This window comes from Tachysurus fulvidraco, chromosome 20, assembly GCF_022655615.1.
Source record: "Tachysurus fulvidraco isolate hzauxx_2018 chromosome 20, HZAU_PFXX_2.0, whole genome shotgun sequence".
NCBI lineage: Eukaryota > Metazoa > Chordata > Actinopteri > Siluriformes > Bagridae > Tachysurus > Tachysurus fulvidraco.
This window is the reverse complement of record NC_062537.1, coordinates 5390831-5408828: the sequence shown is the minus strand read 5'-3', so window position 1 is coordinate 5408828 and position 17998 is coordinate 5390831. Positions and strand designations below refer to the sequence as shown.

Genomic DNA, 17998 nt, shown 5'->3' with positions numbered 1-17998 from the left:
TACATTGTGCACGGTTGAACCAGCTGAGGGGGGGAGGAGGCAACATATGTGGGCGGATGTGCGCAAACGAGACCGAGCGAGCAGGCGTGGAGTGCAGCCAGTGTGTGGAACGCATCCCTTGTGGCCGCATCGTCAGCTGACTACAGAGCATAAGAGGGGAAACGGGGGAGGTGCCTTCTTTCGCCAGGCCACTCTATTTCTCTATTCCTCCTCTGTTCATTATTAGTCAGGTTTTCCAGTCAGTTAGCCCGGGTGTGAATTCCAGGCATACTAACCAACTGAGCCGCCTGAAGGAGAAGTGAAAGCCGTTAGTGTGCTAAGCACTGCAGTGTGTTGTACAGTTTTGCAACTTCATAGTACATTAGTTCATGCTATAATGCAACTTTTTTTTCCCCAGACGTAAGCACTATACAAATGACTCACGGCAATGCAGGCAGATTGGTGTGTCTAAATGAGAGAGGATATCTCTGAAATTGAGCCATACTGTCGAGCTGTTCTTGGAGCTGATCTGCTTCTCCCTTAACCAAGCCAACTCAACAGACCAGTGCATTCATCGCTCTACAAATCAGAAGCTTGTGTATTAACCTCAGCCTTAAAGCTTTTAGCAGTCTCACTGTGGCTCTGGCCTATTTTTAAACGCCATTTTTACTCTCACCGCTGGGGCCTACAGTGGGCTGGGAGGGGTCCCGAATAAAGAACCACATCCACCCCACCCCTCTTCTCTTGGGATGTGGACTGGCAGACTGGCGGATGAGAAAAAGGCAGTCTATCCACAGAGCCGTGATTCTTTCCAAACAGTGTAGCAGAACACGCCACGTACAGCACGTCGGAGCATGCGCACATCATTTGTGGTGGCCTAATTCACACACAAGTGTCTTGTTTCAGTGTCGCTGTACATCAGGGCCGAGATGTGGATATCTTGGCTCTCTGTGGTCATTTGGCCAAATCATACAGACACTTTATCCCAGCCGAATTGGCCAGTCAAATCCCTTACAAATTACATTATCAAACCTAATCCGGCTCAAATAGTGCTTTGGATGCATGTTTTTCTTTCAGCTAACTGCATTTGATCTTTTGTTCCATCCCACTCAGCGCTGGTGCGGAAAAGCGCTTGTGTTAGACAGGAAGCGCCTGTCCTCATCCTGTTCCCTATACAGCTGCATGTGGAACTGAAACTGTTCCACATGTTCTTATAGCGAGCTTCAGCTTAAACAGACGTCCAAGGCATGTGGGATAGACTTGAGGCATGAGACATGGTCCAACTCGAGCACGCTACACATGTGTTTTTGAGGCCTGGTTTCCAGTTTTGTCCTGTAACACAAATCAAGTCTGAACTGCAACCTGCCCACGCTGTTCATTGTATTGTGGGACTTCAGGGACCAGTCCAGGAAGCAGGTGTGTGTGTGTGTGTGTGTGTGTGTGTGTGTGTGTGTGTGCATGCCCTGATAGGAGGGGTTTGATGTTTTGTTCAATAGTCGTCGTGATCGCCTTCCTCCCTCTGCTACACTATCACTTGTTATTGGAAACGTGAGTCAAGTTCGGAGGTGAAGGAAGATGTGGCAGAGAAGGATGTGGATTAGTAGGTTCAGCCTGGTCAGTCAGCAGCACCAAGTGTGGCAATTGGCTGTTGGGAAAACACGCCTGGGCCCCAGCTGTGCTTTTCCAAGCCTGTGGCATGCTGTTTACTGATGGGACCACACACAAAGGCGCTCTATCTGCCCCATCAGCATCCAGTGCCAAAGGAGTGCACAACCATACACAACTGTCTCATCAAAGAGGGGATAACTTTGGATGGCTTATTTACCCAAGTGAATGCATCAGCAAGGTTTGGGATTGGGTGGATACCACATGACTCCACCTTGCTGGTGTGTACGGTTCAGTTCCTCCAATTGAATTGCATCACGTTAAGCGGTACGCCGCTATTAAACTGCTCGAAAACCGGTACCTATTGCTAGATGTGCTTTGCTCCTGCAGTGTTTTCTTTCGTTGGCTAAGAGCACAGTCAGATGTAATTCCAGCCTACAGAGACCCAGAGCCTTTTTTCTGGGTATTATCAAGCTCTATCTGCTGTGCGGTTGCCCTTTAGTGCAACAACATTAGCGTAATCCACAAAACAGTGCTAAGTTTGTGGGACATTCTTTCATACGTTTTTTTTTTTTCCCCTCTCCCAAGTCATGCAGGAAACTTAAAAATCGTTGTTTGGTCAGATAGCGGAGTGTGTAATATTTCGTTTTTTTTGCATGTGAAACCATTTTTGAAACCCTTTAAGACTGTGGAGTGGAGATTCTAAGACAAGTTGAGAAATAAAGACCACTCCAACCCCCCCCCCACCCCCCACCCCAAAAAAAAAAAATAGTCATTGCTTTCTAATTGAGTTTGGAAATACCCAAGTACTCGAGAACGGAGAATTAAATTCCGCATGAAGATACCTTTAATGAAGACATTCACATGAATGTAATCATGTTCCGTAAAGCACATATTGATCACACGGGATGGATTTATCGCATTTAACGCAACAAAATTTAGGACTACAGCAATTCCTGCAGTAATTATGCTGCACCTTTTCAACCTAGTAACGAACAGAGCTAATTATAAAAACAAGCGGCGTAATCCTCTCACTGTTTTTCGTTTGTCTGCTTTTGTACTGTGGCTGATTATCTATATTTGGTCGCCGGTGTTGTATTACGCCTTTGACATTTTCTACGTTTTGTTTTCCCCAGCTAAAGCAGCGAGCCCAGAGGAGCACGCTAGTAATCACCCTGTCGTCCATTTTGGCAAGAGTCGGAAAGACGGTGTCTGAAAAATGCGCTTGATCTCCTCCCTTGTGTTTGGGTGGTCTTAAGAAGAAAACAAACGGGTTTATGTAAAACCGGCAGCAGCCCGAGCAGGAGTTTGATTACAGAAGCCAGTCGGTTTGTAGAGCGACACAAACCAGAGGTCTGAAAATGGTTGCTTTTTCGAACGACTGCAGCCGTTTTAGAAACCCTCGGGAGGATAACCTTGGACGGGGCAAAATGTCAGAGTTTAATAACTAGCACATGACATCCTGAAGGTTAATTGCTGGTGTCTTCTAATCATGGTCGAATACGAGGAGATGGGGGAGGGTCGAGAGGAAAGGACAAACATTTCCTTTTTTTTTAATGCAGTATAAGAAGCAACATGCTTTTTCTTTGTTTTATTAGAGAAATGCAGGAGGAACAAAAAACATTTGCTTGAAACCAGTAAGTCACTAATAACAAAGTCCATGGCATCAATGGCCTGGAAATTACAGGAAACATTTTCTAGATCATTTATTTAATTAATTAATTTATCCTCTGTGTCTGGATGGTGGGTTATATGGTGTTTTTTTTTTTCCTGTTTTGTTTTAACAGGTAAATACCATGACTTGTGTCATTAACATCTCCAGGTTGTGGCTCCAGATCATTGCCTTTGTCCTCAAAACAATCACACTGTGGATGCCGTCACCTCTGACTTGCTCATTATTAATCATTTTTATATTTCTAATTCATATTCTAAATGTGGGGGGCACGGTGGCTTAGTGGTTAACACGTTTGCCTCACACCTCCAGGGTTGGGGGTTCGATTCCTGCCTCCGCCTTGTGTGTGTGGAGTTTGCATGTTCTCCCCGTGCCTCGGGGGTTTCCCCCGGGTACTCCGGTTTCCTCCCCCGGTCCAAAGACATGCATGGTACTGTAGGTTGATTGGCATCTCTGGAAAATTGTCCGTAGTGTGTGTGTGTGTGTGCCCTGTGATGGGTTGGCACTCCATCCAGGGTGTATCTTGCCTTGATGCCTAATGACGCCTGAGACAGGCACAGGCTCCCCGTGACCCGAGAAGTTTGAATAAGCGGTAGAAAATAAAATGAATGAATGAATGAATGAATATCCTAAATGTATATATTTCTGTAAGTGCTATACAAATTGAACGGAATAAGAAGGGCATTTGTCCAGCACCACTCTGGAATATAATAAGTGGACTTTTGCTAGTTGTTCCTTGTGATCATTTGGAAAATATGCGAGTTCCTGAAATGAAACAAATCTGAGGCTTGCTGTGGTTACAAATACTAGAATACCAGACAATCTAATAATCAAGATAAAAAAAAAAACGTGCAACAGTAGAAAATGACCTCATACTGAAGTGGTTTCTTTCTCTTGTACCACAGCTTGGTTGCCCATACAACTATTATGTAGTTATTAAAGAATGACGCGTCATGTTTTTTTCACTTTAGGGCTATTTAATGCTGTGTATTAAAGCATTGGGGAAACAAGCTACTGTAGTTCCTGTTGTCACTTAGGTTGTAACATTATCTGTTTACAGCGTACAAGCTTCAGTGCACAAGCCTTCGTGTCACTCTAGATCGTGATCGTGTGTTTGAACGAGCATTATTAATGTTTAGAAAATCAATAAATGCTTCCGATCAACCAGAACGGAGTAGTAAAAAGTGGTGATGTAAATGACATGGATTTAGATGTACGTTTATGGCATTTGCCAGACTTGCTGATCCAGAGAGACTTCCCTTCATCTAGTTTCTTACATCAGGGCAGTTGAGGGTCAAGGTGGTTGTTCAAGCTAGTTTGTTTAACATTGTGGCTTTACCTTGCTTAGATGTTCTATGAGTAACAGGCTTTTATTTATTTATTACATTTACGGCATTTAGCGGACACCCTTATCCAGAGTGACTTGCACTCAATTGAGGGTTAAGGGCCTTGTTCAGGGGCCCAGCAGTGGCAGCTTGGTCCTGGGGTACGAACCCATGACCTTCCGATCAGTAGTCCAACACCGTAACCACTGAGCTACCACATCCCATGTTTTTTTTTACACGTGTGGTGTTTTGTTTGGTAAGCCTTGTTGCCATTTTCAGCGCCTGCTCCAGATCCGTCTTTCAGGTCAACACGTAGGTCAAAGCTAATTGGACATATTTTTGAAATGTTAATATTTTGAAAAGGGCAGTCGCGAACGAGAAAGGTTACATGCCCGTATTTCGAAAGCCGCGCTGAAAATGAAAAAGGGAGGAAGCCATCTTTAACGCTCAACAGGACGCGATTGATGGCAAACGTTTGGGAAAGCACTTCATGTCGGTTGTCCGTCTCGCAGAATATCAGCTCTTCTGTACACTTTGTCACAACCTGTTTGTATAGGCAGAAAGGAAAAAAAAGACCCGTATGGTCATTCTTCTTCATTTTCTCTGTCAGTGTGTGCAGGAGTGACACACACTGCTGTCAGCCCGGAAATGAAGTGTTATCAATCTCCTTATCTCAGGCGCCTCTGGCTTCTCGCTGGAAGTGTAGGAACTCGGCTTAAATCATCATCCTTAAGGTTTTATTTTTTCGTCCTCTCTTTCTCACCTCTTCCACCAGTAATAAATTCCATTCCACCTGTGAACATGACTGCAGCTGGTTTTATTTATTTTTTATTGCAGCCTTCAGTATTTAGTAATATCAGCAGTTGGGTTGTGGGGTCAGGTGCACGCCTAACGGAAATAGAAACTCATTTCTGTAAGTAATTCGCCACATAAGCAGATGACGCACATGATCAGTATGCGAGGATTGTTCTTTTCCAACCCTGTAGCAGAAGCTACATTTTATTGTTTGTTGGTTGGTTTGTTTTTATTTACTGTATGTAGGTGCCCCCGTCTTTAGACGCGAACGTAAACACTGAACAAAATAAACCATCGTCTCTCTCTTCTATCGGTTGTCGCCTTGCTCGTCATTTGTATCAAGTTCAATTTCTTCACCGTTGCCCAGTGCGCCCCCTGTCTGTTGTCCTAATGCTGAATTTTGCCTGGTGTTGCTTCCCAGATGACTTACAGCTGTTTGGTCACTTCGCTACACAAACACGTCAAATCGGTTCTGACGATTTTTTATTTATTTTTTACCCAAAAGTGTAATAAAAGCTAATGTCAAGTTTTAATTGAATTAACAGCCGTGTATAAACACTGGAATATATTCATTTTATTGTATTCTTAAAAAAAAAGAAAAAGAAAGAAATCCTAATTAAGCTACGCAGATGGATATTCACCTCCTTGGGTGAAAGATATTAGTAACCTTTAGCATTTAAAAAAAAAAAAAAAGAACTTAATTTTACTTAATTACTAGGAAAGTATTATTAGGTTGTTTTCCTGGCTTAAAAAAAACCCCGACTGGATAATAACAGCAGGTTCTTGCGTGGTGCCAGTATAAAATCTTCAAGATCCGCTGGGCTTTGCTTAGCTAAATGCTTTAATAAAACTGACCAGCGAGAAGATGTGTTAATTAAAGTTATACTAATTGTCTTGTTGCTCCAGTCCTACCATTAAGGCGTTGGACGATAAGGCGGTAAATTCCCCTGAAAGCCGAGCCGGTGCGGGTTTAAGATTCTGACGTAACGCTACGATCCATCAGCACGCGTGTTACTATCTGCCATCCGCAGCCTATAAACTGGGGATATATGGTAGGGAGTGTAATTATTTGTCATATAACCGTGATAAACGTCTGCGGCTGTAATTCAGTCGTCCTGAAACGGTGTTCGATTTAACCAGAGCAGCTGCTCAAAGCGTAAGCGCTAGAAATTCAGATCAGACGCTTGCCTTTTCTTGTATTGTATTGTACAGTAATCTGTGGGTTTAACCCGTAAGAGTGACTCCGGGATGCTGACGGTTGGTGGACGAGTACCCAGGTTTATGCACGTCTCTCCGAATGTAAGAGTTAGTGAGCGTAGCATGATGAAAGAACCGGCAGCTTTTTCTTTCTGCAGTACAGAGCCGAGGTGTAGCTAATGATTTACCAGCGTGTCTGAGAATAGCAGGAAGTGCACGGGCCTGTCTTTAACCCGAGCTAACAGATGGTTCAGTGCTGATGAACTGTCCGGGAGATGGGAGATGGGAACACTGGGGAGAAGAGCATCGCTCCCTGCTCGGCCTCCTCTACCCGTAGCAGCCTGCTCATTAAAGCATTCCCCTGTGTGGATCACTATGCTTAGAAAATCATTAGGGGTGGGGGTGGGGGTGGGGTGTGTGTTTCAACGGGTGCCAGAAAAGTGCACGGGGTGTCCTTGTTTCCCGTCACAGTCAACTCCCAAATGGCTCCTTATTCCTTGTCGCCTGATTTCCAGCCGGTTTCTTCACCCACACCTGGCCTGTGGTGGTCCGCTGATGTAGTATTTGGTGCTTATGTTATGCTTATGTTTTTAGCATTATCTTAATATATGGATTTTGTTACTATCACCATGTTGCTTTATAAACGTTCAAACGGACACAATTGACACCGAATGTGACAGAAGAAAGCAATAACCTGAAATGAAAGTGAAAATTTGCCTTAAAGTCTCCATTCCGACAACTTTTTCACTTCTGTAATCAGAGAAGAATTCATGCCTTATTAATAACCAAAACCGATATCCATCATCATTTGGTAAATATTGAAGGGAGAAAACGTTCTGTTCTGGGGAAACGATCAACAAACCGGGCAGACGGACCGACCGACAGCAGCTACTTTCAGCAGCAATTATTTTCCAATAAAAAGTGTTTATTCCACTTATTCCACTGCGCTTATATCACTTGCATTCCTACACGAAAGAATCGAAGATTGAGCATCATAGTTTTTTATCTGGTTATAATTACACTCACTGTTAATCACTCACTAACCTAATTGATATTGTATTTAACATTTTAATCATTGAATTTTAATTTAAAAAAAAAAAGTTAAAGCACCGACACTGGAGAGTTATTCCGTCTCACAGAAAACCATAGCAACAATGACACGTTTAAAAAAAAAAACAAAACGTGACGACGTGAAGCTTCAGCTATAGAGTCCCCGTGTTCAGGTTGTTCATGTATAAATAGTAATAGACTGAGCACATTGATATAAACCTGATGTCTGGAGGTTATATGCTGTTATAAACGATGAGCTCGTTCTACAGAACAGTGACGATGCGCGGCGTTGGAGCTCCCTGGGGTGTTGGTTTGGCAAGCGTGTTGGCTTTATTCCTGATTAAAAAGTGGACGCGGTTTGGATCAGTTATGGCAGAAACATGAACAAGTAACACAAGGAACACACATCACACTGTTTACTGTTGGAGTCAATAATGATGAAGAATTTCAGTTTTGTGGGTCCCTTTTCTTTTTATATATACAGTACAGACCAAAAGTTTGGACAAACCTTCTCATTCAAAGAGAACATTTAGTTCATAACAAAAAAGTGTAAAAAAACTGAAAATATGTCATATTCTAGGTTCTTCAAAGTAGCCACCTTTTGCTTTTTGATCACTGCTTTGCACACTCTTGGCATTCTCTTGATGAGCTTCAAGAGGTCGTCACCTGAAATGGTCTTCCAACAGTCTTGAAGGAGTTCCCAGAGATGCTTAGCACTTGTTGGCCCTTTTGCCTTCACTCTGCGCTCCAGCTCACCCCAAACCATCTCGATTGGGTTCAGGTCAGGTGACTGTGGAGGCCAGGTCATCTGGTGCAGCACCCCATCACTCTCCTTCATAGTCATATAGCCCTTACACAGCCTGGAGGTGTGTTTGGGGCCATTTTTTTCCACGCTTTTTTGTTACGTATATAATTCCACACGTGTTAATTCATAGTTTTGATGCCTTCAGTGTGAATCTACAATTTTCATAGTCATGAAAATAAAGAAAACTCTTTGAATGAGAAGGTATGTCCAAACTTTTGGTCTGTACTGTGTGTGTGTGTGTGTGTGTGTGTGTGTGTGTGTGTGTGTGTGTGTGTGTGTGTGTGTATACACACACACACACACATATGTACTACATGCACATTACAAACAAGCCATGATTTGAATTCGGGATCGTGTTTTATGATATGATCGATGATATGATCGAATTCTATCTTGCATGTGAAAATAAATCAGAATTTTTAATTAAACTGATATAAATATTTGGTCCCACTGCCTATTATTAATCCTGTAATATACTTTCACCAACATTGATAATTATATACTTATAGAATTATATCCATCAAAAAATATATGACTCTATAATATCCTAGTTGCATAAGTATGCACACCCGCAAACTAATATATTGTTGAAACACATTCGAGTCAAGCATCTGAGGATCTCGGCTTGGCAACGTTTTTCCTGTAAAAACATTCTAGCTCCATCAGATTGTAAGAAGTTGCCCGCTGCAGGTCATCCCACAGATTTTTTTTTTTTTTGCTGGATTTAGGTCTGGGTTCTGGCTTGGACATTCAAATACATTTGATCTTGGATTCAAAAAGTCGTTCCTTTGTTGATGTGGGTGTAACACTTTGGGTCATTGTCGTGTTGAAAGGAGAACTTCCTTTTCATCTTCATCTTACTGAAGGCTCTGCACTAAAACTCCACTGGTATTTTGTAGCTATTTAACTTGATAAAAGCCTACGTTCTGGTGAAGAAAAGCAGCCCTAAAGCCAGGATGCTGCCACCACCGTGCTGCACTGTGTATGCTGTTCTGTTCAGGTTGCTACTTTTTTAGAATTGGGTTCATCAGACTTTTTTGCCTCATGGTTTGCGGTGAGTGATTTATCTGAGTTTGTTTTCCGTCTAGCTAACATCCCCATAACCCAAACGTGTAAAGAATAAGAGATTGTGGTCACATGCAGAGAGGGAATCGGTTCATGTCGGATATAACCGCCCAATTTGTGACTCTGCTCTAGGTCCCTTTGCAGCCTCCTTGGAACATTTGTGTTTATTTTTTGTCTAGTGTTTTCATCCTGTTCTTGAGCTCACTATGCTGCTCTATTTCCTTGATTTGTTGATGGCCGGCTTTACAAAATGTCACGGCACATCTAATGTTTTGGAAATTCTATTCTTCACCTCCCCGGATCGATAGTCCCAACAAGCGAGCGATCACGCAAGCTCTTTTGATCATGGCTTCAGCAGTCTGTTGGAAACAAGATGTGAAGAAAAAATCCTACAGAAACAGATGAGCTTTATTTGGGGTTCATCGCAATCATTACACTGACGACAGCTGTATGAGAAATGCTTTTGAACATGTGATTGGTTCATTGTGAACAAAGCCACACCCCCAATTATAAAAGGGGGGGCCTTTTTATGCAACATGGATTTCATTATAATTTCACATCAAGGCTAGAAAAAGTTCAGACATCATTTGTTTATTTGTTCATGCATTGTGTAAAAGCCTGCTAATTTTTATATCCGACAAAAAAAAATAAAGCAGTGATTCTAAACAGCCATAAGTGTAAACACGATGATCGAAACAAGGCGCCTTTGTCACTTTTTGACTTGTGTGTTGGTTTTTTTTTTAAAGATTGTAGATTATATTGATGATGAGAGCAGCTGCACTACCTAGGGCACTACATAGGGCACTACAAAGGGCATGGCCTTGTAGTGTAGTGTGCAGTAATTAAAGAAGTGCAGCAGTTAATTCATGCAGAATGTAATATGAAGTCCAAGAATAAAAAGAACCGATAACGAGGCATGTCCGGAAATGCTGATCACGTGCTTATATTCCGGCTCCTGTGTTTCAATGCTGCTGCTGCTTCTGCTTTGCTGAGGAGAGAATTCTCACTTTTGTTTAGTGTTATTCGCCTTTAACACACTCTATACTCTTGTTGTCTTTCTACCTTCCGCCTCCTTAGGGAAGTGTTTCAGAGGAAACGGTATGAAGTGTTAACGCATCACATGCCTACGTTCGGATCAAGCGGTCACCATTAGCGGTCACAATTAGTTAGAATTCGCTTTTCCCCTCTTTGTGACTGTAACCTGTGTGAATGAATAGGAGTAAGAGCGGACTAAACCACTTACACGGTCTAGACGCGAGCGTGAATCTCCTGTTAGTTTACTACATCTGGAATTAAGTTCGATTTGAGACATGCCCCAGGGAATCCAGTCTGCTTCGGATTCAAGCCGTTGATGCAAGCCAAGAGTAACACCGAGCAGCCCGTCAGCGTGCGGCTCTATGTGAACTACAGATGTATAAACCACACAGATGAAAACGTCCGCACGACCAAAATATTAAATCTGTGCAAGTGCATTTTATTCCGGCTCCTCCAGCAGCTCCCTGTTGGAAAATGGCCTGTTTTTTTTTTTTTCTTTCTTTCTTTTTTTCCCTCTCCCTTCTGACTGCCTATAACCAAGCAAAGGCTTTTCTTGAGCGATCAAATATTTTTAGCATCACAGGGAGCGGATTGGCGGATAGGTGGCTGGTGCAAGGTCAGCACATAAAGAAGAGAAGTGAAATGAAAAACGCAAATACGCAGCCCACTCCATCCTACCCCACCCTGCTGACTTTATCTACTCCGGCCTCAGACTCGCGGTTCAGAGAGCTGAGCAGAATCAAAAGCAGAGCATCGTGCCATAAAGGTGAGGATGTAACAGACAGGAAAGGTAGAGGGCGCGTGTTAGAGGAGGTGGGCACACCACACTATCAGAGGGGGGAGGGGGAGGGGGAAGAGAGTGATGGAGAGGGAAATTAGAATAAAATCCCTGGTTTCTTGCTAATGTCATTGTTTAATAATCCATTATACTGTTTTGCTGTATACAATGATTCATAATGCAACGTTGACTCGGAGTCGACTCACTGAGTCAGTAGCGACTCAGTGTGTACTTCACTTCCTAATCAGCATGTGACTTCTCCGCCTCTCTTGGTCTGACATCAAATGCTATTCAAATGAGCAGCAGACTTCTTTTTTTTTTCCCTCCAGCCCTTTGTAGTGGCACACGCCAGTCATGGTAGGCAGGCCTCCCCAGACACACACACACACACACACACACACACACACACACACACACAAACATCTGTTCACCAACAGGGAATAAGGGCTCTCACTTCCTCTTCCTGTCTTTCTTTGGTCGTCGGGACTCGTGTTTGTGGAGTTTTTATTTTTGCTTGTTGTATTTTTATCTTTTAACTATTTAAGAAGAACTGGAACTGTACAATAAATGTAGGTGGTAATTTAAAAAAAAGGTCAGTCAGTGTAAGAGTACCCAGTGTATGTATCTCCCACTCATTTTAGTGATATGAAAGGGAATTTTTTTTTGGGGGGGTGTGGGGGTGGACCACATTATTTATTTAAATATGTCTATGTTTGGGCTGATAGTGATTTTGGGTGGGAGTGTAAATAAGGCATGTGGGTCGACTAACTGGGACTAAAATGTAGTTATTGTTTTGCAGCCAGCAGTATGTTTATTCTGCTTGGTTACTCATGGGTTAAAATGGCTCAGCTGTGATGAAATGTGAAGGTGGTTTGAATAAAGCGTTTTGGAATAAAGAGAGGCATAGACGGAGAGAGACACACACATCCAGAGAGAGTGAGAGAGACTGAGAGAGACACACACACACCCAGAGAGAGAGACACACCCCCACCCAGAGAGAGATCGAGATGGAGAGAGAGACGCAAACACACCCAGAGAGAGACAGAAAGAGAGAGAGATAGAGACACACACACCCGGAGAGAGAGAGAGAGAGAGAGAGAGACACACCCCCACCCAGAGAGAGATCGAGATGGAGAGAGAGACGCAAACACACCCAGAGAGAGACACAAAGAGAGAGAGATAGAGACACACACACCCGGAGAAAGAGAGAGAGAGAGAGAGAGAGAGAGACACACACCCAAACCACCCACCCACCCAGAGAGAGAGAGAGACACACACACACCTCAGAGAGAGAGAGAGAGAGAGACGCACCCATAGAGATAGAGACAGAAAGAGAGAGACACACACCCAGAGAGATGGAGAGAGACACACACACAACCTCCCTCACCACCACCAAGAGATAGAGAGAGACACACACCCAGAAAGAAAGAGATGGAGAGCGAGACAGACAGACACACACACCCAGAGAGATGGAGACAGAGACACACCCCCCAGAGCGATGGAGAGAGAGAGAGACACACACACACACGCACACACACACCCAGAGAGATGGAGACAGACACACACACCCACAGAGCGATGGAGAGAGAGAGAGAGACACACACACACGTGCACACACACACCCAGAGAGATGGAGACAGACACACACACCCACAGAGCGATGGAGAGAGAGAGACACATACACCCACAGAGCGATGGAGAGAGAGAGACACATACACCCACAGAGCGATGGAGAGACACACACACACACAGGTAGAATGGTATAATAAAACATAAATGAAAAAAATTCTTAAACACTTCTTTGATGTTTTTTCCCCCTCTTCAGGTTTTCATCTCAGTGGCACAGTGACAGAACCAGCCACGCCGTCCGAACCCGAGATGGTGTGCAGCGTAGCTATCAGCTTCGACCGCTGCAAGATCACGTCGGTGACGTGTAGCTGCGGCAACAAGGACATTTTTTACTGTGCACACGTGGTAGCACTGTCACTGTACCGCGTTCGACGGCCCGAGCAGGTCAAACTGCACTTGCCCATCTCCGAGACGCTCTTCCAGATGAACCGCGATCAGCTCCAGAAGTTTGTCCAGTACCTCATCACCGTGCACCACACAGAAGTGCTGCCCACCGCACAGAAACTCGCCGACGAGATCCTCTCACAGAACTCCGAGATCAACCAAGTACACGGTGAGGGGAGACTCCGTTACACACACGCGTGTGTGTGGAGATTTCTAGCACCGCTCCATTCTGTACCACATTTCTGTAACATCAGCTCAGTAGATTCTATAGTAAGAGAGAAGGAGTCTTCAGTATCACCGCTTCATAGCAGCGAGTGTTTTATTTCTTTTGTCTCGAGATGGAGGAAAAAAGTATACAATGATGTGTACAATCCGGACATGCCACATCTTAATGATGGTATTGTCTGGTGACACATGATGTCATCATAACCACAACAAAACTTCAACAGTTTACTCAGGTGTATGGGTTAACCACAAAGAGCTAAAGTTGTAGCACATACAGTACACACAGCTCTTCCACACCAGGCCCTGTTGCATTATGGGACAGCGCAGCGTCCATTGTTTTCCATGCTGCAGAGTCTCAGTGGAAGCAGTAGATCATCCGGAGATTTCTCACCTACCGATGCCTGGATACCGACGATCCGGAACATGCTGCTCCTTTGCCGTACTGCGAGTAGAAGTGCTATTCAGTTTCTGGCTGTTATGATGTCGCGTACCACTATGGTCTATATTGAGGTTGCAGGAAAGGATTTAAGGACGATTTTTCTGGAACAGCTTTACCCGGTTGTTCATATCACAGGATGATGTATTGTAATGCTTAGTTTGATAGTAATAAATGACATGGGGTTTGCCTGTAAATGGCATCGCTCAGCGTTTCCAGCCTGTTTTCCGGCAGTATCCGCCTCTTTTTATTCCACTGGTGAGTCCCTGGCAGTGATGATGTAAAGCTCAGAGGGCAACCGACTCCGACTCGCCTCTCTCATCATGCCGACACGAGGCACAATGGCCCGTATTATATTTCACTTTTGTCGGGAAAGCGGAAATCTAAAACGGATGTTCCAATTATGGAAAAAAAAAGCTGGTTAACTGGGAGATTTTGGAAGGGGTTGGGGGTTTAGGGGGAGCTTTCATCAAGGCAGGCCTGTGTGAGGTCACGGCTGGAATGCAGGAAGTTGTCTTGATGTGGTGCTTTGTAAATCCTTAGAACAAGACTGTAAGCGTTTAAGCCATCAAACCTTTTGTTCCTGGTCTGGGGTTCGGGGGCTCCCTCACTACACTGCACACGTGTAAGGAACCGAGTTTCTTTATAAACCCTAATAGACCTCCAATACCACCACCGATTCTCGAACTCTCGTCAATTCCGGCCTGGATTAGGACTAAATATGTGACCTGGCTGTGTTCTGCTAAAGTAAATTGGCCATATGGAATTTGCTGTGTATGATTTCTCTAAAAAAAGGAATTATCCAGTAACCCAAATTATACAGAAAGCTGCAGGAACGAGTCTTAAAATCACGGGGAAATCGTCCAGAAGTCTCGAGCTGTTTTGGATGGGTTTTTGGTTAAATGCCTGCAATAAGGTCTGTTGTTAACATAAGCTCAGGATATTTTCACTTTTTTTCCCCTATGACATACAGTACATCAATATTAATCCACTTTTTTTTGTTGTTGTTTTTTTAAGCTATTAAGTATCTTGAAAAAAAAAATCGGCTAAATTTGACTACAGGGGTTTGCGGAGATATTAAACATCACCACGTCAAATAGGAAGAGCCTCCTCTACTACAGTCTTGTTGTCTATACACACTCCTGTGCAAACTGTAACTATTATAGCAAACTGTAACTATTATACAACCTCAACTATTCATTCATTCATTCAGATTCATCTACAAACGCACTGTGTCTGTGAACGTCTTTTAAATAAAGAGTTGTCGGAAGCTTAGCGGTGGTGACGTTGTTGTCACGCGACCGTGGTGGTGTTCGTCTAGAGTCTAGGCTTGTCGATTATTTTTCTACAATAATCCAAAATACAATTAGAAAATCATGTTCTCTCTGTCTTGACGCCAACCTCCGGGATGGCCTAAAAAAGTGTGATCCCTGCGCCACTCTGTTTCTTTTAGCCTTGTTTACCTAGCATTCGTTTGCTAAGCGGCACTGTCACGTTTGTTCACGTGTTAGGAGCCCCGGACCCCACAGCAGGAGCCAGCGTGGACGATGAGAACTGCTGGCATCTTGACGAGGAACAGGTTCGGGAACAGGTCAAACTTTTCCTGTCCCAAGGGGGATACCACGGCTCCGGCAAGCAGCTCAACCTCCTCTTCTCAAAGGTAGGACAGTGGGGTAACCCCGCCCTCATCGTACGCATATAACAGTAATAAGCACGACATCATTATTTTAATTCTCTTGAAACGTTCTCAGCTATTATTAAACCTGTAACCATCTAGTTGTTTTGTATAAATCCGTCTGGTGATGCAGTAATATATGAAGTGCACTCGATGCACCGAGTCTTCCTCCTCTGTGTGTTACATCCTGCTGTTTTTCACTGCTGTTTCAGTTCCTTTGATGCTGCCGATTTGTCTTTTCGACATCTCGTGCGCTTGCTAAGCCGCTGGAACGAAAACACACCCACCACATATGAGAGTGTGGCAAACACACACACACATGTAAACACGCCACTCCTTAACCTGAGCCGAGGGTGCACGGCGTTCTGAATACTTCCTAGACAATAAATGATGCCTCCTGGAATGAATTAGATTATTTTTTTAAGGGATCCTTAAAACAAATTGTGTGTGTGTGTGTGTGTGTGTGTGATGTCCACAGGTGAGAGAGATGCTGAAAATGCGTGATTCAAATGGGGCTCGTATGCTGACGCTGATCACAGAGCAGTTTATGGCCGACCCGAGGCTGGCGCTGTGGAGGCAGCAGGGCACCACCATGACGGACAAATACCGCCAGCTCTGGGACGAACTCGGTGAGTCAAATGTTGGACTTAATTATTTGTGCACCTATAGTTTAGTCAGTCATGAAGGGGTAGTGATGACCTCAGCCTGCCGTTAGAAGGGGAAAAAAAAAAAAGATGTAGAGACCGGATGATCAGATAGTTCAGGGTTGGTTGTGTAACTCAGGTTAGATGGTTTTATTTCGACTATTTCAGAAGCACTTTGTTGTGCTGTGCTGTGTCGGTTTTAGTTTTAACGTCGGCTAACAGCGTAGCGTCATCTCAAAGCCGCTTCCGTTGCCGCCCTACACATTTGCAGCATTTGCTCCTGATCAATATTGCATATTCTTTTTCCACTTAAGGCCACCCCTGGGCTTTGTGCATGCAATACTGTAATGTAGGCTCTGGAGGCTGGAGCGGGCCGGACTCCATCTTTACAGTTCAGCGCGTACATCATCTGCATCATCTACATCACCGTCAACAAGGGTTAAAAGCAGCGCAGGAATGAAAGTGGCTCAAATTGAATGGATTTGTAATCACTTAAATTGGGACTGGCTTGCCACAGCATCACGCCTGCCAATGCTGTAAGCAGCGTCATGTTTCGCCAGCAGGCACATTACAGAGAGTCTGGGTTCCTGGGCACGAGGAGAGAAAATCAGGATTCGGCATGGGTAGAGAGGGTTCTCGTCAAATCTCTTTTTTTTTTTTCAGGACTAAAAGGGAGTCTGTTGTCTTTCCTGTATGTTGTCCATATTGCAGTATAGAATTTGTTAGTGGTCGGTCGAGGATTTGAAAGGTGTGGGCACCGGAAACCTTCTCCAAGCTTTCACAATATGACATCATTATCCATAAACGTATTTATTCAGGATTTCATTGTTTGTGAGATCGAGTCATTAAAAGTGATCTTTCTCATACAACAGATATGCAGCCTCCATCCTTTTCGTCTCCTCTCCCTCTCCTCGGCAGCCATTTTGTCTCCGGGCAAGTCTCATTAAAGAGCAGGAAGGAGTAGAAGGCCGTGTCCGATCCACCTTTGTCTTTCCCCTCTCCTGTGTCTTCCCGCTCTCTGATGAATCGCTTGTCCTGTCAGCTCCGTAATTGGAGAGGCCTTCGTTATGAAGGCTGCTCCCCCTCCGCCATCTCCAGCCCTCTGACAGGAGCGATAATGCTAAGACTGTTTCATTAAATTCCGGACACTTAATGTGACACCGGCGGTCAGGTTGGAGCTGCGGTGGTGTGGGGGGGTGGAGAGGGGAGAGCGGGGTGGTTTCTAGGATAGAAAAGAAGTGGCGATGGAAATAAGGGAGCGATTACTGTGCAGATTTATACCGCCATGTTTCCCTCTGGTTTCCCTCTTTTGTCAAGAGAACAAAAGCACATTTGCCTCAGACAGGCCTGCGTGGGTGGGTTTGGTGAAGGACGCTGTGTGTGTGTGTGTGTGTGTGTGTACAGGGTAGTGATAAGGGCTGAGAGACTGCAGGTTGATGGAGACGGGCAGCGAAGGCTCAGATTAGGCCCTGTGAAAGAAGCAGCAGCAGCAGCAGCTCAAGGGAGGAGGAAGGAAGCGAGCGCTCGAATTCACGTGTGAATATATTCAGCGACGCTCAATATTGTTTTAATTAATCTGTGCTGCTGTGAAACAGAAGCCTTTTCATCTAGATGGCATCAGAGTTTCAGTAGAGCGCAAGCAGATACAAGACACAGAGAGGGGGTGAGGAATTAGGCCACGACTTGTCTCTGCTGACAT

General features: G+C 44.3%; 1 protein-coding gene across 3 annotated transcripts in view; it reads left to right on the top strand.

Annotated features, from left to right (window-relative positions):
* zswim6 (zinc finger, SWIM-type containing 6) overlaps positions 1-17998 on the top strand; it is a 55580-nt gene that overhangs the window by 19467 nt on the left and 18115 nt on the right. For 2 of the 3 annotated variants that reach the window (XM_027139407.2, XM_027139406.2), the window contains exons 2-4: positions 13132-13488; positions 15492-15640; positions 16134-16284. In XM_027139407.2, the coding sequence (XP_026995208.1) occupies positions 13132-13488; positions 15492-15640; positions 16134-16284 (657 nt within the window). Of the gene's footprint in view, positions 1-11130; positions 11295-13131; positions 13489-15491; positions 15641-16133; positions 16285-17998 lie in introns of those variants that run through there. The other variant, XM_027139408.2, reaches the window with a different exon arrangement.